This window comes from Ooceraea biroi, chromosome 13 (assembly GCF_003672135.1).
Source record: "Ooceraea biroi isolate clonal line C1 chromosome 13, Obir_v5.4, whole genome shotgun sequence".
NCBI lineage: Eukaryota > Metazoa > Arthropoda > Insecta > Hymenoptera > Formicidae > Ooceraea > Ooceraea biroi.
In genome coordinates, this window is record NC_039518.1 from 4,060,926 (window position 1) to 4,084,306 (window position 23,381).

At 33.8% G+C, this 23,381-nt stretch overlaps 1 protein-coding gene, 1 long non-coding RNA gene and 1 pseudogene across 2 annotated transcripts; all 3 read right to left on the minus strand.

The window, feature by feature from the left end:
* Nucleotides 1-423: 423 nt before the first annotated feature.
* Nucleotides 424-11,054, minus strand: LOC113563288 (annotated as a pseudogene).
* A 2,753-nt stretch (nucleotides 11,055-13,807) lies between these two features.
* On the minus strand, nucleotides 13,808-15,352 carry LOC113563289. The gene has a single exon (XM_026974703.1). It carries the CDS (start codon nucleotides 15,350-15,352, stop codon nucleotides 13,808-13,810), a length of 1,545 nt encoding a protein of 514 aa, XP_026830504.1.
* Nucleotides 15,353-19,183: 3,831 nt separating this feature from the next.
* On the minus strand, nucleotides 19,184-20,455 carry LOC105279201. The gene is made up of 3 exons (XR_002193266.2): nucleotides 19,932-20,455; nucleotides 19,480-19,801; nucleotides 19,184-19,371 (listed from the first exon to the last, which is right to left on the minus strand). It is a non-coding gene; the product is annotated as an uncharacterized LOC105279201 (long non-coding RNA).
* Nucleotides 20,456-23,381: the final 2,926 nt, after the last annotated feature.

Here is a 23,381-nt window from a genome sequence, read left to right on the forward strand (position 1 = left end):
ATATAAATATTATGTTCTTTGTTATATCTTGCTAACCTTTTATATATATATATATATATATATATATATATAAAAGGTTAGCAAGATATATATAAAAATATATATATATATAAATTATATATATATATATATATAATTAGCAAAATAAATAGAAATTTTTATAAAAATAAAAAATTAATGTTTATTTGTTTATTTCAATACATTTAATACAAACAGTTTTTTAAACTTTTGACATTCAACACTGAAGTTAAATTTATAATATATTTAAACGTATATTAAATATTTATAAACAAAAAGTTTTTTAGTCTTAGATATTCATGACAGAAATAAAATATGTAATGCATTTGAAATTGTGTAGTAAACTTATACATATATAAAAGTAATAGATAATATCATAACAAGCTGTTAGATTTGTTTTTAATTTTAATTCTCCTTTTCCTCTCGATTTTTCCGTTGCTTTGCAAATCGGAACCACTCCGCAGATATTGTATCCAGCTCTTTTTCTGTTACAACGTGATGTCCTAAAATAACTTCTATAAAAAGACAAAATCCTTTTAATTGTCCATTATGCAATATAGTAAATAAAAAAGAATAGTAAGTGAATATACCTTTTATTGCTGTAATCATCAATAATTTTGCAACAGGAAAATTTTGTCTGCGTCCTTTCCAAGAGCACGCCATTGCACATTCGTTACAAAATACTTTTGTCAAAATATTTCTAACATGTTCTCTTGGAGAATGGCCTCCAATTTTTTGTATAAAAGCTTCCTGAAATAAAACAATCCATTAATTATGCAAAATGTAGAATCAATTTTTTTTAGGTGTACTTACATATTCATTATAAAAAGTTTTGTCATTTTTTAACTGAACTTCAATTTTTTTAATATCATCAATACATTTTAATGGTAAGAACGTTTTAATTCTGTCTGTGTTAGATTTATTTTGACCGTTGCGGATAACTTTATTAGCCAGTTGTGCTGAAACATCATCTAATTGTAGGTGCATTTCTGCTACAGCCCTCATTAAATGTTCAACATTTTCTGAAATTAATATAATTTTTATAAATAATAAAATAATAAATCTGAATAAAATAAAATTATTTATTTTTGCTTTGTAGTTCATTTAATATGATGAATCAATTTTATAATGATACATATGGAAGAGAAGGATGTTCTTTAATGATAATATACTATTTATAACTACTTATAATATACTGTTATAATTCTATTTATACTATTTATAATATTTATAAATAGCATATTTTCTATATTTATAATAAAACATAATAAAAATTGAATTTTTAAATACGTATTTGTACATAGAATTGTTACATTTATCAATTTGGATAATGTTTATAATAAAAAAAAGAACTTTACCGTTAATTCTCTCCAACATATTTAATGCAGTATCAGTTTCTATGCTTTTGTTCGTATTCAACGTCTTTTCGAAAGCACTACTTTTACTTTTACATACTGACATTCCAGAATGGTTTCTACATAACTCACGTCCAGTTTTCTGCATCGCTGAAATATAAATTTAAAAAGATATATATGTTTAGGATTAAAATACAAAGAAATAAGAAACTCACCATCGTCTTGATTATTATTCATCATAGAATTAACAATATCGGCATTATTTTGAGAACTCTGTATTTCTGCAGGCCACATAGGAAGAGCTTCATTTATGTTCAGTTCATTCTCCACAAAATTATCTTCAGAATCTTCTTTATTAATAGATGTATTTACTTTTTTTCTACCATAAACTTTCAAATTTTTTTTACAACTATAATTTTTCTCCTTAGTGGTCTCCTTAGTGGTCTCCTTAGTGTTCTCTTCTGTATCTTCATCTTCATCTGTATCTGTATCTGTATCTGTATCTTTATCTTTATCTTCATCTGAATAAATGAAGCGGTTAGGTAGTTTTTTACGTTGCCCTTTACCCATGCATTAATCATCCGTTGATGTATAATAATCATTTTCTGCAGCTTTTCTGGCTTTCTCCACTGATGCTAAGAGAAAGATAAAAAATGAAATAGTGCACAAATATACTACAAACATTTTCATAAACTAAGATTATTCTAACCAAAGTATTTTTGTATTGTCACAGACATTAAGTTCCATGACTTTTTGTCAGGTTTCCCCCTTTTCGATATTAATGTTGATATGTTTTTTACAGAGCTTGGTGGCCACCAGCACATACTTTCATTTTCATCTTCATGTATCCAATTTGTTGGTATTTCCGACACGGAATTATCAACAAAATATACAACTGCATAAGCCATTCTACAAAACAAATAAGAATTGTATTTATGAGACTGCTTATAGCAAAATTGTAGAATTTCTTTTACTTAACCTCTGTTCATTTATATAACCTATCTATATTATCTATATGTAGAAAATTCGTATTACAGCTACAAATATACTCTTTATATATGCTACACTTACGTAAACGTATGAAAAATACAAAAACAATGCTGCAACTCGTCTACACGTCCTTGTTAGACTCTCGTGTCCTTTGTTAGACTCTCCTCTTCTCTGCTCTTCTTGTTAGTAGCGTAGTAGCGACATTTTTGTTATTCGCGTCTAGTCACGGAATAGCATTCTTAAGAGTCAATTAGCTTCTAATTTGAGGCATCAAATTTGATTGCTGTTTTGGATTATTTTGTTTTTTACAAATAATTAACTTCTATTCATTATAAATAAAAATACAGTTTAGTTTCTTGTAAATTTTAGAACTGTTCCATTTCTTTTTTTAACTTTATTATTCTATTTATTATTCTAAATATAATAATATAGAGATTAAATAAAACAGTAAAACAAAATTAATATCTTTTCTTGTTTTTCCTACTTCTACAATATACTTGACTTTATTCAACGTCATTCTTTTTAGCATAATTTTGAAAGTATTGAAATTTATAAAAATTATGAAAAATATAAAAAATAAAGAATTATTTTTCTTTTAGATGGCGAGTACAAGAGAAAAGAACTTCGTTAAATAACGTTAAATAAATAAATAGCTTCGCAAAATTAGAAAAAATATTTGCATATGATAAACAAAAAGTTTATAGTATATTAAAACATTTATTTGCCATAATAAATATATAAATATTATTAATTTACATGATGAAGCAATGGAACAATTGCTGACGTTTCTCGTCCTGAATTAATTTTTAAACACTTGTTTTTAACTTCGGAGAGTGAATTTGTCACATTTTCATCACTTGGAGAATTATGAAGTTCACAAATATTAAGTCTTAATGAGTTGCAAGGTTCTATAAACAGCGGCCTAACTGCTGAAAATTGATCACCAATAAGATATAATTCATTGTTATTTATTATAATTTTGCTTATAACTAATATCGCATTACTTTTTAACAAACAACAATTATTCGGGTGTTTGTTTGTAATTGTGAAATCTTTAAATTCAATGCAGTTAATAGCTCCTGTCTTCGTATAATGTCTAATTGGATATGATTTTAATTCTTTTACAACGGGAATTTCATTTTTTTCGTGTAATCTATTATATATCTGTTCCAATGGCTTTGGAGAATTTTGAATTTTTTCTCGTACAGTTTTTAAATAGTTTTCAAACTGAAAACAACTAAATTTATCTAATGGACCAAAAGTTTTAACTTCGTTGGCTAAATGTAATAAATTGTGGATATTGTGGATATTATACGACATGAATTGTCGTCCGTATAAAACTTCATAATTAGTGACAAAATGTTTTAATAACTGATGAGCATAATCGTTTAATGCTATACACATATTCGGATCACATAATATCCTTATTGCAATACTCAATGTAAGAAAATGAATATAATATGTAGCAGACATTATTGACTTCAAAATCACTGGGCCTATATAAAGCAAAAATAATCGGAATTCTGTAGCCTTCCATTTATCGACCTCTGTTAAAGTGCGAGGTAATCTTGAAAATTCAGATGAAATTGACGATTTAGTTGCTACAATTGCATCAGACAAATATTTTTGATTATTTTTACTTAAACGAATATTGTTCGGTCCTTTCACCCAGAAAAGAAGACGTTTCGTAATTCCTAAACATATTAAGTGCATATAATCAATTGCAACTTGAGAAACCATATCAATATTCAGTTCCTGTAAAATTTTATCACCTGTATGATGTTCTTCTTGTGTTTTATTACGAAATGATTCGTCAGTTCTCATTGTGAAATTTGTTTCTGGAAAAACTACAGAGTTAATGTATTCTCCTTCCTGAGTACATTTATGACAGCTGAAATAACCAGAATGGCTTTTTGTAGACATCAAAAAAGCCATTGCTGGAGCATCACAAACAATGCCTGTAATTTCAATTAAATATTTCTTTCCGCCATAAAAAAAACCATTTTGTTGAATTTCTGTCATTTCATTAACAAAAAGATCGTAAAAATTCATTTGCATTTCTTGGCTTCGAGTATTCGTGATAAATTCCTACAACAAAAGGTTTCGTATAAACCTCCGCTTGGATTGACACTAAAATAGGCCAAAATTGACTCCTGGAACTTTTCGACAAAGACATTCCGTCAGAGTTAATTAACAATTTCACAGAATTTGCAATTTGTTCCAAATATTTTCCAATTGACCGCTGAAGACCGATGACAAGTCCAAAATGTATGTAAGAACCGTTACCCATTGTTGTCATTTTATTAATAGTAACACTTCGGGGTGTATTCATTAAAGTCCGGACGTTTTGAGGCAAAGCTTTATGTCCATTATCACGCAATATTGTTAATAGTTTGTTAACAGATCTCTGAGAAACTTTTTCTGTATTTACCCAAGATCGTAACCTACTTTGTAAACTGTTCTCACTTTTGTTTTCATCAAAATCTAAATTTTGGTTTTTTATATCACTCTCTGAGAAATTTGAACCTGAAGAGTCAGTATCGTCTTCATAATTTTCAACTACAGGTGAAATACATGAAAAAGTGGAAGAAGAAAACTCCGAATCCGAAGAACAGAATCTTCCAAAATTGTCATCAATGGTGGTTGATTTGTCGTTAACAACATTAATAAGATCTGAAGAAGAACCAGTATTACAAATATCCGTATTTCTATAGGATTCAATTTTTTGACGAATCAGCTGATTTTTTCGTCTCTTCGACAAATACTGTAGTTCTTTTGGCATATTTTATAATTGTTACTATAGTAAAATCACATTAAATTTTTATATTTCATGAAATAACCTAGAAATATAGTAAAGATTATATAAATTGTTTAGTGACATATATAACCGTCAATATACCTTTAGTTCTCCTTTAGAATATTTGAGGTTATTTAGCTGATTTCTTCTATTTGTAGCCAAATCTTTTCTCCGATAGTTAATGCACTATATTTGCTCTGTACTCTTATTTTACTTTGTTCCAAACCTTATACCGAACTCAGTAATAAAAATAAATAACTAATCAGTTTCTACAGACAAATAAGTATGCACTATCTACAAAATTAATATAAATATCAACGTGTTTCCATATAACGTGTATTTGTAATATTATGTGTTACAAATTACATTGCCGTAATATTATAAATCATCGTATGCAATATTACCTGAATAAAAATTGTTATATATTTACTATGTATTCTAAATGTAATTCTGATAATATTACTTATAAATAACATCTTATATTATTGTTATGTTGTCTAGAGTATAACAGACGTAATATTACTTGTAACTTCTCAGTTATATAACTGTTAGAAACTGTGTTCACTGGGAAGAGACACGGTAGTGTCTCGCGCCAAGTATACGCGCAGCGAGACCGCACCGTGACTCTTTTACGCGAAACGACGCTTTCGCAGACACTCAGATTATTAGATCTCAATAACCGCTGAACAGATCAAGTTCAGAGTAGGCTCAATGGATAGCTTGGGGTCGAATTATGTAATAAAAGTGTTTTCATTTTTCTTCTACGTGCCCTACGAGCGGAGATATGGCGATGCAAAGTCTGAAATTGACAAATTTTCGATTAAGAAACGTCGACGTCATCGTCATCGTCGTTTGTACAGTTCGTTCTTCTCATCGAGATGGCAGCAGCTCCGTTTATACCGACCGGCGGAGATGCTGTTGGTATATCCGTGTGACTCACACATAACGATCATATGTAGAGACTCTACATTAGAAAACTCTAACTTATCGACCCGACCGTCATGTGTAAGTCACACGGATATACGGACAGCAACTCCGCCGGTTGGTGTACGATAAGTGTACGACGCGATGTAGTGCAAGAAGTTGGAGTGAGAAAAGATATATTTGCGAGAGAACGAGTGAGTGAGAGAGAGAGAGAGGGCGAGAGAGAGAGAGGGGGGCGAGAGAGAGAGAGGGGGGGCGAGAGAGAGAGGGGGGCGAGAGAGAGAGAGAGACAGAGAGAGAGAGAGAACATACACACCTACTATTATGCCCAGTTTCTTCATACCTCTCAATAGCTATCTTCCAGATAACTAAAAATTTGTTTTCTTTATTGAAACCTCTGATTACGTATTTAACGGATAGCTATTCTTCGTACTACTCACTTTTGACACAAAGTGTCTAGAATGTTATTATAAATTACCATATTCTGTCAGGTTACAAAGGTGAAGAAAACTGATTCTACGAGATGTAACGACCTTCCGTACGCGGGGCACTCGGTATAGCTCGTTGCGGATGTGGTTCGTGGCGGAGGGTCCGGGGTAGGTGCAGGGCGAAAAATGAGAGCTGGGTCGTCCCTTACTCACTAGCTTATATTTATCAATCAAAGGCGTCTATGTACAGGCGATTTACAGTAGTCGCGGGGCGCGGGCTTGTCGACCCGAGGCCCGCTTGTCGTGGCGGTTCGCGACGCGGCGCGCGCGCGGCGGTGACGTGCGGCCGGAGGCCGGGCTTCCCGCGGGGCCCGGTGCTCGGTGCGGTCGCGGTAGGCCTGGTGCGGGAAGTGGAACCGGGTGCCCGGCGCGCTCTGGACGTCCGGGTGCCGAGAAGACTCGGCCGAGGCGGAGTACGCTCGACCCCGTGGGTTGGTCCGTCGTAGAGGCCGGGGGGGGGGGGGCGGGCGGCGACCGGGCGGATGTCGAGATGCACTCGACAGAGGCGGAGCACTCTCCACCCCTGGTATCCGCAACCCCCGGGGAGACGGGAACGGGAGGAAGGGTCCGTTTCGGAGTGACGGTGCCGAGATGCACTCGGCGGAGACCAGGAACTCCTGACCCCCCGGTTTCGTCCGTGACTCGTAGCGGGTAAGGGTTCGGGAGCGTCGATCCGAGCGGTTCGGTTGACGAGGCAGGATTCCTCTTGAGCGCTTCTCGGCCCGCTATTTATTCGCGATACGCGTTGTTTGTCGCGCGTTTCGGGTCGGCGGAGAGGGCTTGTGAAACGCGCGAGCGCCGCGTCCACGGAGCGGCCTGTACGGAAAGCGGCTGACGCGACGCTACGGCCTCGCTCGGTTTTCTCCGCCCGTGTTCGGCGATTCGACTATTTATTCGGGCTCGAGGCCCGTTGTCCTCGCCCGCCGATGGTCGGGCGGGCGGCATACAGACGATGCAACCATATGCATCGTTACAGAGATATCTTTTGGATAAAGTTATCGAGAGGTGAAGAAATTGGGCCTTAAACGATGAAAGAGAGAAAAGCATTTCTCGTATTACTCGGTCTAGCAGCGCCAAGTTTTTTGCAGTAACTAAATGTTATTTTTTTTACATTTTGTACTGTAACCTCTTTTATTCTTTTCTATTATGTTTTCTATTCCTTCCATTAGAATTCAAACAAATTAAAATCCAAGTGATAAATGAAAGCTACTACCACTTGGATTGGAAGAGGAAGAGTGACAATAAAAAGATATGTATCACTTTTTATTTTTTAAAAGTAGTACAACAATAATTTTTCAAAACAATATATACATATATTCTCTTTCTAATTGATAAGAATACTACCACTTAAGTTTTTTAAATAGTACAATAATTAATTTTCGATACATTCTCTCTGCACTTGGCGCAATTTGAAGATTTCATACATTTTTGTGAAAAAATACTATAATAATATTTAAAGAGAATTAAAACAACGCTTGGATTGGAATAGGATGTTGTATACATAATAATAAAATAATAGATTTTCTGATTTGCATAAATACCCATTTTTATAGTTGGCGCAATGGTTTGATATCATTACTTTTGTAGAGTTCTTTTTTTCTTCGTTTTATTAACAGCATTAATAACATTTATTATCAGCAAAATGATATTTCGATCAGCGAAATATATTTCGCACTAAATTATTAGTTACTTACTTTATTACAGTATAATTTTGCAACTAATCAACACTTCTTTTACTCTCACCAACCCTGTATGGGCGCAAAGCGACCTTGTATCCTTGTATATATACGGGAGCTGATATATACTTTATGTACTATCAAGTTTTTGTAAGAATAATATATAAATATCTTTAGCACCTCTAGACCATTGTCTTTTATTAATTTGTGCATCATCAGCTTCAGTCCAATTACTAGACATTCCTTCTCTACATATACTCGTGTAATGACCATCCTCAATACATAAACCACTACGAAATATAGCATTCATAAGCTTATACGTTTGTCTAGCTATTAAAACTTTAGTTGTAGGAATAGTGCATATATTAAATTTACGTATTGCTTTCACCATTTTATCATCTTGAGATGAAAATAATACTAAACGAATAATAACTATATCTTTCGTTACTGTTAATTCGTTCTTAAACAAAATATCATTTCCTGTACACTGTTCGCATGACCCATCAGATTCACACCAATGTGAAATTGTAACATTTAATAAATCATTAAGAGTATAGCTTTTTTCCCCAAATTGTTAATAGGTATTGAAATAACTACATCCTTACAAGTAAATTCCTTTGTATAATCACAAGATTTACATCGACTAGTAGAAGTTACTTGATGCTCTACCAGTTGTCTTATACAATCATATTTAGTGAACAGGATTGTAAGAAACTCAAACACATCACGTTTTACATTTATTGAAAACGATTCTCCTAAATATTGCCGTACTGCATATGTATTCAAATTGCACATTGCATTTTCATATCGATGCATCAACATTCTTAAAACATCTAATTTATTACACTTCACCAATTGTTTTCTAATAGGACTTAAATGCATTAGATATTGTAATGCTGCATTTGCATAACACGAAACATTGTCTGTATTTTGTAAACCATGTAAAACCCAAGCAACATTTTGTCGTAAGTTTTGATTTTGACAATTCTCTTGAATTGAAGCAATTACTTTTGACAATGCCCATTGAACATCTTTCACTTTGCGATAGCGTTCTTTTGCAACAGTAATTATTTCTGCTTCTGGTTTGTACTTATTTCTTAGTCGATTATATTCCCTAATAGCTTTTTCATTAGCTGTTACTGATGAAGGATCATAGTTAATTAAATGCAACCCTTTTAGAGACGTTACTCGTGATAATGCAACATAAACTTGACCGCAATTAAATATAGAGTTGCCTATGTCCATAATAGCATTTTGTAAGCTCAATCCTTGACTTTTATGAATGGTGATCCCATAACTCAGACACAATGGAAATTGTTTTCTAGTAACAAACGCTCTATCCACCACTTTAAATTTAACGCTCACTCTTTCAATGAAATATTCTAATCCTGATAGTAAAAGAAGCTTTATTTTTTCTACACGATCGGTAGACGTATCTTGTACAACTGAAATTACCTCAGCTATTGTACCATTTACAAGACCTAAGGTAGCATCAATATTACGCTTTATCATAACTTTTGCTCCAATCTTAATTACAATTTCTTTGAAAGTCCAGCAGTTTTAGAATTATCATCATCATTATTCGATAATACTTTTGATACTTTCTTTCTCACATATGGAATACAGTCAATCGTGTCTTCGGCAATTAATAATATCTCTTTCGAAGCAATGCGGTTTAACATTTTAGCATTAAGAACATCACACATATGACGAGTAGGCAATAAACAATGTCCAACGGAAAATCATTAATAAAATTACATAATTCGTTTAATCTAGATTCAAAAGAATCACCTTTAAACGATATTTTTCTATTTTCAAGAATCTCGCAATCAGAATTGGTCAATAAACCAATACGAATTCTTGACAACAACTGTCGATAAGAGTCATCCCCTTGCTGACGCATATTGATCGTCAACTCATCATAATCAAATAATGTAGTCCACAAATTAACAGCAGTTAAAGAACCGATACATTTATCAATTTTGTCATTTGGGAATCGTACAAAAACAGGATCGTCATGTACAGGAGGTAATTGCAGCAGATCGCCAAATAAAAGAATGTGCTTTTGACCGAACCAACCGTCTTCACAATCGTTAGTATTAAATATTTCAGACAATCGAAGATGTATGTACATTAAAGTCAAATTAGATATTATTGACACTTCATCAATCACAAAAAGAACAACATCCTTGAGATCTGCTCGTAAAACTTTTAACACATGATCAGACAATTGTTTATACTTTGGAATATGACCATGTTCAACAGGTAATTGAAGCAATCTATGAACTGTCAAACCGTCTATATTAAACGCTGCTATGCCAGTAGGTGTCGCTACAGCGGTATCTTTATTGAGATATTGTTTTATCCAACATTTAATGGTTTTAATTAAGAAACTCTTTCCAGTTCCACCTTCTCCGCTAACATACAACCGTAATATCGAATTATCTGACCTTACGGTATCAATGACACTATCGAATATTCTTTTTTGATCCGTATTTAAGGTTGCTATCATTTGAGACACATTAATTTTCTCGTCTATTTTATTACCAAGATCTCTAAAATCTTGCATTGCTTCGCCAGCTTCTATATTTTGAACGCCTATCGGATTGTCAGGGTCATCCTGAGACACGTTTTTTTGTAATTCTTCATCTAATTGCCGAACTAACTCTTGCGCAGTTTCAAATGCTTTTTTTAATTCTTCTATCTTTTCATGGTATTGCAATGCCTCCGTAAGATGCAGTTTTACTTTATGAAATGATTCTGCATAAGTATCACAACTATCTCTAAGATCCTCTAATTTCCGCCAGGGTTTAAACATAAGCAGTAATGAAAAAAAATATTCTTTCGGTCGATTATCAAGCGACGCGGTAGCGTCGCGACGCCAAGTACATAAAAGTAAAAAATAAAGCTCCGAACAATGAGAATCACTGCATAAACATCGAGCGTTACCAAGTTCAGTGCATAGACGTCGAGCGCTACCGTATAGCTTATCTGGAATTTATATCATTTGACAGGTCACATAGACTTATGATTAAAATATTTCAGGAACTAAAGCCGTTATCAAAAATCTACCGGCACTTTTATTATATAATATGGGTGCAAGCTTTTGATTGCGACCAATTTGATCAAGATTGATGCAGTCAGTCTTGAGATATTGTAATCGTATATTATAATTGTGACGTTTCATTTTCTTTTTTCATGCAATTCAGGTTCAGACTCACGTACATATGTTCGCACATACACATGCAAAGCGATTTTGTCCGTCAAGCTGCCGTTCACACATGCATGATGTAATTTATTATAAATTAAAACTGATTTTAATACTTTTGGGTAATGTTTTATTTTAAGATAAATATATAAATCGCAAAAACTATAAAAAATTTAAATTTACTTGTGTAAATGAAATCATCGTGATAGCGTCGCAATGATAGGTAAATAATTCTTCTAATTTTGAACGATATATTATGACAATTTAATTTGAGTATAAATCAATCAACAAACTATTCGTTAGACCATCTTCAATGTATATCAGTAAACTATAAGCGAAATCAAAAATCCATATTAATAGTTACAACGGCCATTTACAAAAATGTATTGATAGTTCATATCGCAATCCAAAATCCATGTTAGTTAGAACAGTTCTTTGCAAATGTTTATTCATAGACCCAGTTAAAGAACTTTTTAATTTCTGTGTTTACGGTATTTTCAATAGCAGAGAACTCTAGGCAATATAAAAAATAATGTTATCAACAACTCAGAACTGCTCGGAAAAAGAAAAAAATTCTACGGGCTAGAACTTTTTCATTTCTGTGTTTACGGTACTTTCAATAGCAGAGAACTCTAGGCAATATAAAAAATAATGATATCACCAACTCAGAACTGCTCGGAAAAAGAAAAAATTTCTAAGGGCTAGAACTTTTTCATTTCTGAGTTTACGGTATTTTCAATAGTGTCACGGTGCGGTCTCGCCACGCGTATACTTGACGTGAGACACTACCGTGTCTCTTGATAGCAGAGAACTCTAGGCAATATAAAAAATAATGATATCAACAACTCAGAACTGCTCGGAAAGAATTGCATAAACGTCGCGCGCTACCGTATAGCTTATCCGGAATTTCGCCTCACACAAACTTTCGATTAAAATATCTCAGAAACTAAAGCCTTATGTAAAAATCTAACGGCACTTTAATAACATAATATGGATGCAAGCTTTCGATTGCGACCAATTCGAATAAGATTGGTGCAGTCTATCCTGAGATATTGTAACTGAATGTTAGAATTGTGACGTTTCGTTTTCCTCCTTTTCCGAAATCAGTTTCAGACTCACGTACGTATGCTCGCACATACCCATGCAAAGCGATTTTGTCACTCAAGGTGCGTTCACAGATGCACGATTTAATTTATTATGAATTAAAACTGATTTTAATACATGGAAAATATTTTATTTTACGATTAAGATATAAATCGCAAAAACTATTATATAAAAAATTAAAAATTACTTGTTTTAAATGAAATCATCGTGATAGCGTCGCAATGATAAGGAAATAATTCTTCTAATTTTGAAATATAAATTATGACAATTTAAGATATAAGTTGGAACATTTTATACTCATAGAATGAAACCGAGAAAAAAGAGAGAGGGAGAGAGAGAAAATTTTAAATTGTCACAATTTATATTTGACAATTAGAAGTATTAAGAAGATTTGCACGATTAGATAAATCTTTATTATCCAACATTTTTATGTTTGATGAGATCTCACAACAGAAATAAAATGACATATTATTGTGGCAATATACAAAAATACATAAAAACATTTAAAATTAATGAAATGTAAAAAATTTTTACAAAAAGTAATGAGATCCTTCTAAAAACCTTACAACGGTAAAAAATACGCCAAGTACATAAAAAAGCAAAACTACATATGATGAAATCCATAGTTAACTAGCCAAGTACCTAGAAGCAATTCAATTTGAGGATTTGTAATTTGAAATAATACTTGGCGTGCCCGGGTCGTTAAAACGTACGTACCTATAATTTGTGTAAACTCTATGTGTAAATTATTTGTATTGAGTGAGTAATGAAAAGGGATATTTATAATCACTCCGCTAATGTGCAAAACTGTAAACATATTTGTTTTAATATTACCAAATACAAAGATTTACGAGTCATTAGTGAAAATACTCAAGGAAGTACAAATTTAGAAGAATGCATGTCCAATGCGACCCGGGCACGCCAAGTATTATTTCAAATTACAAATCCTCAAACTGAATTGCTTCTAGGTACTTGGCTAGTTAACTATGGATTTCATCATATGTAGTTTTGCTTTTTTATGTACTTGGCGTATTTTTTTACTTTTGTAAGGTTTTCTAGAGGGATTAACATTATGTCTATAATGATTAATAAGACATCCACGTCGACGCCGTTTAAGGTAATGACTATTATCTATTTTATAGTATTCAATAATATTATTTTGTGGTTTGATTGTCGTGATATCATACCATTGTGCGAATTCATAAAGAGACACAGATTCTAATTTTTTCGGTCTATTCGGATAATAATTATCTATTAAAGATAGATAAAAATATATCTGTAGATTCACTATCAAGAGCTTCAATTTCTTTATGATTTTTTAATTTCCTCTGACGTATGGAATTAACATCTAACCATTTAATCGTTGTATTGCGATCAGTCCCATATAAAGGAATACCTAGCAACGTATCAGCAGCTTCAAGAGCTCCACATTCTCTACTGCTTATGGATCGTAAACCAAAATTCCAAAGAACACTTGCCAATGATTTATTTTTATCATTCTTACAATTTGCAAGATCAAAATCAGATAACTCACTTTTCGCTGCTTTATTCAAATATTTGGTAACGTACCAAGTGAGCAATGTCGACTTTTCACCAATAAATTGTATATCCATATTTCCTTCCCATGCAGTAAGAATAGCAGGATTATAATCATTAATATCGACTTCATTATTTGTTCGAGGAAGATCGTACAATCTGCTTTTATGTTTTAATTGTTTTCTACCTGCTATGGCAGTTGGCACATCTCTTATATTTAGTGTTTCAGTAACGGGACGAGGAAATCCAAACCGACACCTACGAATAACTTTACGTCCTACTTTTTTAGAACGAAGACAATAATCATTATGTTTGTGTCGTTGATGAGTATCAACGCGTCTGTACAATAATGGAGAAATATTTTTATCTGGCATTTTGCAGCTTATGTATTGTGAAATAAATTTAGAGACTTCTTGAATAGAAGATTCACCGAAAATCGGTGCATCTTTAATCCAAATTAGTAAATGAAAATGTTGTATACCTCTACCTTGATATTCTCGTCGCCAAAAATAGTGTTTTACTTCACCGATCGGGCAATCTTTGGAACAAATAAAATCAAGCATTGCCCGAAATTTATTATCAAGAAATCTGGACGTTGATACAGGATCTTTAGCAACAAGCACACTGGTACTCAATGAAGAGTTTTGCCATCCATTTACTTCATGAATATATTCATCTAAATCGTCCCATAGCCATTCACTAGGACTTAATGTTAGAAACCATGTCGCAGGTCCGTAATGTTGTGTCATACAAGACAAATCACTTCTCGGTCTACGCCAATATTGTTCCGTATTTCGAAGTGAAGAAAATATTGTATTTAAGTCGGACTCCAAAATTTCTTTCGATATAGCATCTAAACATTCCGCAGCCTTGTAACAAATCCGTGGATTAGTTATATTCAATTTATGATAAATTCCACGACGTAACTGACGAATATTCCCCCTATTTAACTCAAAAAACAGGTATTGGGGGTCTACCCTAAATCGCGGATCCATAGACGTCAAAAGACATTTAATAAATTCATGGTCCTGAAGTTTCACCGGTCTACTTTCATCACATTGGCCATTACAACCTAATACGAATAAATGTGGAAAACACATCACATCTAAATTTTTTTCACGATTATCCAAGGGTACATCCTCAATCTTTACCACTTGATATAAGGTACACGCAGTTTGATTTTCTTTATTTTCATGTAGGGGAATTATAGTATAGTGCTCGTAATAACTATCATCTTTATCTTTTTGAGTCAGCATTACCTTACGTTGATCATCTAATGTAACTTCTACATCATTTTCTGTTTCTACATCATTTTCTGTTTCTACAGCATTTTCTGTTTCTTGCATTTCAAATTCCACATTATCCAAATTCCCTAAAAATAGTTTATCGTGACTCTCGGGCAGTACAATTTTAGAATATAAAGGGTTATTATTTTTCAACCATGTTAGAGCTTTGAATACTTTTTTAATATCCACTAAATCTTCCCAAATAATTTTTTATTTAGTTGGAACATTTCGAAGTAAAATAAATTCGTGATTTAGGTTTATTGGATCAGTATTAGAACATAATTTATTCAAAGTCTGTTGTAAAGGAAGTGGTAAATGAAGTGTTCTACCTTTAACTTTTTGTATCTTTTGTCTTTCAGGGATTTTCTTATTAGCAACTGTTCCCATTTTAACAACAGTTTGAAAAGCTTTAGCTCTTTGTATAAGCAACTTCTCAAATTCATTAAGAGACGATATTACCTCAGGTACATCATTTACAGAGAGATTATTTAGAATGCAGTAAGCAGGCATCAAACCCTTACGAAATTTCCCATTACAATAATGACATATGTATTGCGGATTAAGTTTTTGTTGCTCTACATGTGCCATCAAATCTTTCCAAATTGGATTATCTCTCCGTGTTTTTTGAAGTTTTGCACTAATTTTAGAAACATTTCTTTTATAACAAAATCTCTGACACGATATACAAATATACCGCGGTGTGTCCAGTGAACGTTTTTTCAAAACCGTAAATACATTATAATATTTGGAAATAATATCATCGTCACTCAAAATTATTTCAGTCTGCTGATGCTTGTACATATCTACTTTTTCTTGTGCTGAAGTTACAATTTCATTTAATATATTCAAATCAGCAGAATATAATGCTTCGTCCAAATACAACAATTTTTGATAAAAATTCTTAAGTTGATACATTAAACGTTTAATATTTTTTACTTTGGGGAAATGAGGCGATAATAACTGCATTGGAACAAACATCGCTTTACAAAGATTTAAATCAATATAACAGCTATGCGTATGGCCTAATTTATCATTTGAAGTTTTCACGGTACATTCATAAATATTGTGCATGAGTTTTGATACGTTCTTTAAAGTACATATATTTATAGCTTCTAGAAATGTTTGATATCGATTAATTAGAAGCGGATCGTTAATTTTACATAAAGAATTGCACAACCACGATTTTTTTGCCCTTCCCTCCATCAAGGGTAATATATTTTCAGTCTGTCCTTTCATATTTATTATTAGAGGCTCCCTTATATTGACTTCAGATGAAATTATATCGTGATAAATCGAATCAACAAAATAATTTTCGGACGAAGCTGTATGTCTAGATATGCCACATAGTGCACGTAATTTGTCATCAACTGTAGAACATTCTGCAACAACAGTCAAACATGTTTCTGATTTGTTTTTAAGCAGAGTTAACATTTTATATATATTACGAATATTACAGTCTCTTAGATACATACACCAGCGTATGACTTTTTCAACTTCTAATCGTTTTTCAATATAACCTTTGCTGCAATCTGTAATATTGAGCTTGTGTAAAATATTTTTAACTAATATTTCCGCAGAATCATGAAGTTTTCTAACATTTCTTGATCGAATCTTGACATATTTTTTACTAATATTTTTGGCAATAACGTGAGTTTTCTTTCCAAGTATCAAATTAGAACGTTTTTTCTGATAATATCGCTTATTGTAAAGCCACTTATGAGCAGAAGGTAATGCTTTTTGTCTTTCTAGTTCAGAATGTAGAAAATAATATATTTGTTTTCGGGCACGTTCTTTTACTGAATTTTTTTATACTGACAACGCCTTTTTATACGATTTTCTAGATCTTATTTATACCGACACAGATTTTTAAAGCGATTATTTTCTCGATCTTGTTGATATCGAAGTCGCTTTTTAAGAAGAATATTTTCTTCCGATTCTTTTTATATCGTTGTACTTTCATAGCGCGATACTTTTCTAGATTCTTGTTATATCGTTCTACTTGTTTAATGCGATTACTTTCTAGGTCTTGTTGATAAACATATCGCCTTTTAGTATTCTTTTTAGCATTACTGTCTAAATCATGTTCAACATATTGACGCTTTTTAGCATTACATTCTAAATTCTGTTGATGCACTTCTGCCTGATAAATTTCAAAATTCTGCATGTAACTCATTTCATTTTTTTGTTGATATTGATTCTCTTCATTAATATCTTTTCTTTTAGAATCATTTTTATTTTGCAAATGTTTATTAACATTTTTATTTTCAAAATCTTTTGTATAATAATTGTTCACTTCATCTTGCTTATTGCCCTTACACAGATTATTATTCTCATTGTTATTTAATAATATTTTCTTAGATTGATATAAATCACAATTTTTTTGTAAATTATTCAATTTTTGTTGTTCTATTTCATATTGGCGTTTTGTACCTTTGCCTATAAAAGCCATTTCAGTCTTTTTTGCTTTTATTTCTTGTAACGGAAGTACTTCCTGAGGAGCACCACAATTTAAATCTAGAGGAAAATGCTCAATAACATCGGACTCAAACATTTTTATCAAATGCGGACGCATTAAGTTGTCATACCTTACTTTATCAGGTTTAATGTTAAATAACAACGAAACAGCAAAAGCTATTGCGAAAACACCGCAATCGCTAGCGTTTGGTTGTTGTTGCACAGTAATAAAAGTGACAGGATTCTTAATAAAGTCGTACGTCGGGAATAATTTTTTCAAAAATTCATCCTGACACTCACTTAACATTTTTGTATTCAAAGAATCATAAATAAATATGTTTTTTGTATTATAATATCCACATGTCCAATGTGTTCCCAACGACATAGAAGGTAATATCTGTATGTTTTTTATTTCTCGGTATGGGTTGTACCCTATTCATTGACTGTACTCGATATGTTCCAACAGGTCTATAATCTGAGCACTTTTGTAAAAGATGATTAAAATGATCCATATGCAAATCATTTAACCATCTGCCTTCAGCAATAATACTTTTTTGTTCTGACGACAGCGTCATTTCTCGTTGACGTCATTCGGCTAAGAACTTATTATTTAATCCTTCCTCAGATTGGTGAGAATCGCACTTTCTTTGTAATAAACTTGATTTCAGTTGTTCCAATTTACGTTCACATATTGTGCGCATACGAGCCGCTTTAACCTCTTTTGCTCTTACTTCTCTTAATGGAAATACTTTTTGAGGAACTCCAAAATTTAAATCTTGGGGAAAATGCTCTATAATATTCAATTCAAATATTTTTATCAAATGGGCACGCATTAAGCTGTGATCATACCTTATTTTATCAGGCTTAATATTAAATAATAATGAAACAGCAAAGGCTATTGCGAAAACACCGCAATCGTTACCGTTCTGTTGTTGTTGGACAGTAGGAAATTTGACAGGATTCTGGATGAAGTCATATGTTGGAAATAATTTTTTCAAAAATTCTTCATGATCCTTCTCTAATCTTTTATTATTTAAAGAATCGTAAATAAATATATTTTTTCTATCGTAATAACTACATACCCAATGACCTCTTCTATACAATAAGCAATTATTAACATCCGTTATCAGTGATATGTATTAATATCCTATTCTAAACAAGGCGTGTTAACATCGTGAAGTTCTTTTTTGAGGCCTCTTTTCCGCGACGCTGATTGGTTCTCTCACTTGGCTCGAACTTCGTGTGACTTGAACTTCATGTTGCGAATGTCAGAATGTCATAGTGGCTGTCAGTGCGGTTATATTGATAATTTTATTTATTATATTATTTTTATTTTTTTTTAATTTTTTATTTTACTTATAGCGCACGTAGCGCGCGCCTGTGTGCTAGTATATATAAAAAAACCATAATAAAGAAAACAACAAATAATATCTGCAGATTATGATTAATCGATCCTCTCCTGCGTGGCTTCTCATTACATTTCTCTCACAATTCATCCAACTTTGACATCATGCAACCTTTCGCTTTCCTTCTCACTAGCGATAAAAGAACAGAAATGCAATAAAAGGTTATTAGTTTGCAAAATGTTGCGAGGAAGAATGGAGATATAAAATTATTTTACGTTTTGACAATTACGCACGTACCTCCAGTCAGGTTACCATTCTTATATGTAGGCCGAAACAAGGAAAAATTATTAACGTCAGCAGCAGTAACACGTTTCCACAGATCAGTAGTATCGAGCATCTCATGCGTGTCTTACAATTCATCTCTGCATCCATCCACCTTTGACGTTATGCAATCTTCCACCATCATCCTTACCTCCGATAAAGCAAGAAAATAGCATAAGCTTTTGAAATGTCACGATGGATAATATAGATAATTATTTTACAGTTTAAAAATGATGCACGTACCTTAAAAATGATGCCCGTCAGCACCAGTAATAAAACGTGTCCGCATATTGATTATCTAACATAACCAAAAAATAGTATAAGAGCACTCGCGACACTACGCCAGAAAGAAGGCTGAAGTGTATTCATTAGAATAGAAATTAGACTGGTTGTCGATAATTGTTTACACTATAGTTGACGTAACTCACTTTCGTGCCACGGCGATATTCACACATGACGCGAGACATTATCGTGCCTCTTGATTGACCAAGTCTCTAAGCCAATGAAGAACGTTCTGTAGCACATTTCTTCTCCCCTTCCGCAACCCCCCTTGCCAACACTTAACGATGACGGAGAAAACGGAGTATCTTAATCGTAAAATTGTCATTTCCAACTTTGCATTGCAATATCTCCGCTCTTAGGGCACGTAGAAGAAAAATAAAAACACTTTTATTACATAATTCGACCCCAAGCTAACCATTGAGCCTACTCTGAACTTGATCCGTTCAGCGGTTATTGAGTTCTAATTATCTGAGTGTCTGCAAAAGTGTCGCTTCGCGTAACAGTACACGATCGGTCTTGCTGCGCATATACTTGGCGCGAGACACTACCGTGTCTCTTGATCATCCAACATAAAAATGTTGGATTATAAAGATTTATCCAATAGTGCAAATCTTTTTAATTTCTCTAATTGTCAGATATAAATTGTGACAATTTAAAATTTTCTCTTCCTCTCTCTTTCTTTCTCGATTTCGTTCTATGAGTATAAAATGTTCCAAATTATATCCTAAATTGTCATAATTTATATTTCAAAATTAGAAAAATTATTTAATTATCATTGTGACACTATTATGATTTCATTTAAAACAAGTAAATTTACATTTTTTATAGTTTTTGCGATTTATATCTTTATCGTAAGATAAAACATTTTCCATGTATTTTTAACGCCAATAAAAGAAAAGAATATTTTAAAGTACTATTTCTATAAAAGCTATACCAAAAAATATTGCTAACTAAATGAAAAGTACAATGTATAAAACATATATAAAAAACTTCCTCCAAAAATTTTCTATAACACAAAAGATTACCACAAAATGATGTCGCAAAATAGCGTAGATCTTACAAAATTTGTACCTGAAAATAACACCACTTCGATAAAATAAAAAAAGAAGATTTCTTTCGTTAGTAGAATATTTCTTTATTATAATATTTGTATACATCTATGTATAGTAAATAAATAAAAATTAAATAAAAAAAGGTTTCGACAAAAGATATAGTTTAAAAATATAAGAAGTATAAAAGTTTTTAAAAGACAAAAACTTGGAGCTGCTGGATTAACTAATAATATACCTTAACGGTAAATATTGACAATAACGGAGACCGTCCCGATGATCTTGACCGTGACATATATTATAGAAGTTACCCTCCTGAGTAACCTTCAAAAGGTTTTAGCCGTCGCTCGTTGTTTATTACAAAGTTATTAACAAAAAAAGTTTAATTTCGCACGAATTTTTAGTTGCCCAAACAGCACCAAGTCGACTGTTAGTTGACTGTCAGTCGGCAGAAGAAGTCTAAAGTCGACTTTAAAAAGCCGAAGTCAGGCTGAATGTCAACTTATAGTTAGCTAATAGTCGACAACTGACTCGACTATAGTCGTCTATCAGTCAGCCAAAAGTAGACTTATAAGTTGACTTTATGGCAATTAGAAGGCGACTTTCGAAAATAGTCGACCTTAGGTCGACTTTCAGTCTATAATTACAGTCAACAATAAACCATCCAACAAATAGTTGACTAAATGTCGACTTAAAAAGTTGACTTCAAGTTAACTGAAAAATGCCGACTATCAGCCGGCAAACAGTCATTTGTGCTGTGTGGGTGTCCATGCAAAGCAAGACCATGATATTGACATATATTACAAAGGTCACCTTCCCGAATAATCCGCACTAGGTTTTCGTCGTCGATCGTTGTTTATCAAAAAGTTATTAACAAAAGAAATTTCGAAAATATAGTAGTTATTTTGAATATTGAAAGATATAAACGACGAATATATATATGAACGAAGGAAGGAAAGTCATTTAAAGCAGTGAATCGTTAATATATAGAATAGTTGCTTTTAATATAAGTACAAAGTATTCTTCACTTTAACCAAAAGCACGAACAGTTAAATACAAAGTATACTCTGCTTTAACCTAACCTAACCTAACCTGGTTAGGTTATATTTTCCGAAACTGGAGCCCTGGACACATACGTTCGTTTTCAGCCCGCTTCGCGAGAGGGCGGGGGGCAGATTCCCGGCCTCTCTCCCCGCCGGGATCCGTGCCGTGCACCAGGTGATCAAAATCTGTACAGTGAAATCTGTTACATTGGCTTTGCTGCTCCCCCCCTTCCGCGAAGCGGGCTGAAAACGAGCGTATGTATCTGGGGCTCCAGTTTCGGAAAATATAACCTTTTTTTTTGTTTACGTGGGAGGAGAGAAATGCATTAACGCACGTCGAGAAGGACCGGCCCTCAAGGCAGTGTGGGACTCTCTCGGATCTCTACAACGGCCCAGACAGGACTACCCACTAAAACTCTCCCCCAACGTACACCCACCACCGGACAAACACCCCCCGAACGGCACGAACGGACAGCACAATACAGGAAGCCTTCCCCAGCTCCTCCGAAGCATTACTATGGGGAAGGCCCCCCATCCGAAGGCGACACAGCACCACTCCCACATTACTCCGTAACCCACAGGTATCTTCCCACGATCATGCATTCATATATTCATTCACCTACCACACGCCGTCACCGAACAACTACCACACACACACATACACATATATATATATATATATATATACATGGATATATACGGCACAAGGGTAAAGGCAACATGTAACAAATATAGGATAACACAAGGTAAATAAAACAACAAAAACAAGGGGAACAAAGGAGAGAGTGAGACAACCAATACACTACTGCTAGTGTAAGGAGTCCCACTCAGGGGACTTACACCACCGCCGTACTACAAGAAGTACGGGGTAGGAGACAAGCACAAAAACCATGGACAAGGATGAAAGGAAAAAGGGGGCAAGGATTCGGGACTAATAACCCGACTGGCCGCAGAAGGCGTACCAGTCGGTGCGCCCACCCACCCGCCCTGCTCGCCAAAATCCTGCCCCACACGCTACGTTCACACTCTCACCCACTCTAACAGGTGTTACCTCACTTGCAGAGGGTCGTCTGCCGCTTGACGAGCCCGCTCTGCATCCTCCTTAATCCGCATAACGCTCACCGCAAACCGGGAGAACGCAGACCATGCCTCACGATTTCGCAAGATGGTCCCCACCACGGCACACAGAGTTAAATCTGGGCAGATTATTGCGACCAACTCCCGCCTTTCCACTTCCCACGCGTCGCACTCCTGCAACGTGTGTTCCACGTAGTCTATGCCCCCGTCACAATGACAACACGCTGCACTCTCCAATTTTCCTATCCTATGTAGGAAGGTGGAGAAACACCCATGGCCCGTCAATAGCTGCACCAGATGGAAATGGGGCCCGCCGTGTCTGCGAGACATCCACCCCTCTATGTGAGGCATGATCGCATTCCTCGTTCTGCTTCCGGCAGTATCCGCGCGATTCAAATAAAGCGACCATTGTCTCCTCATCAAGAGG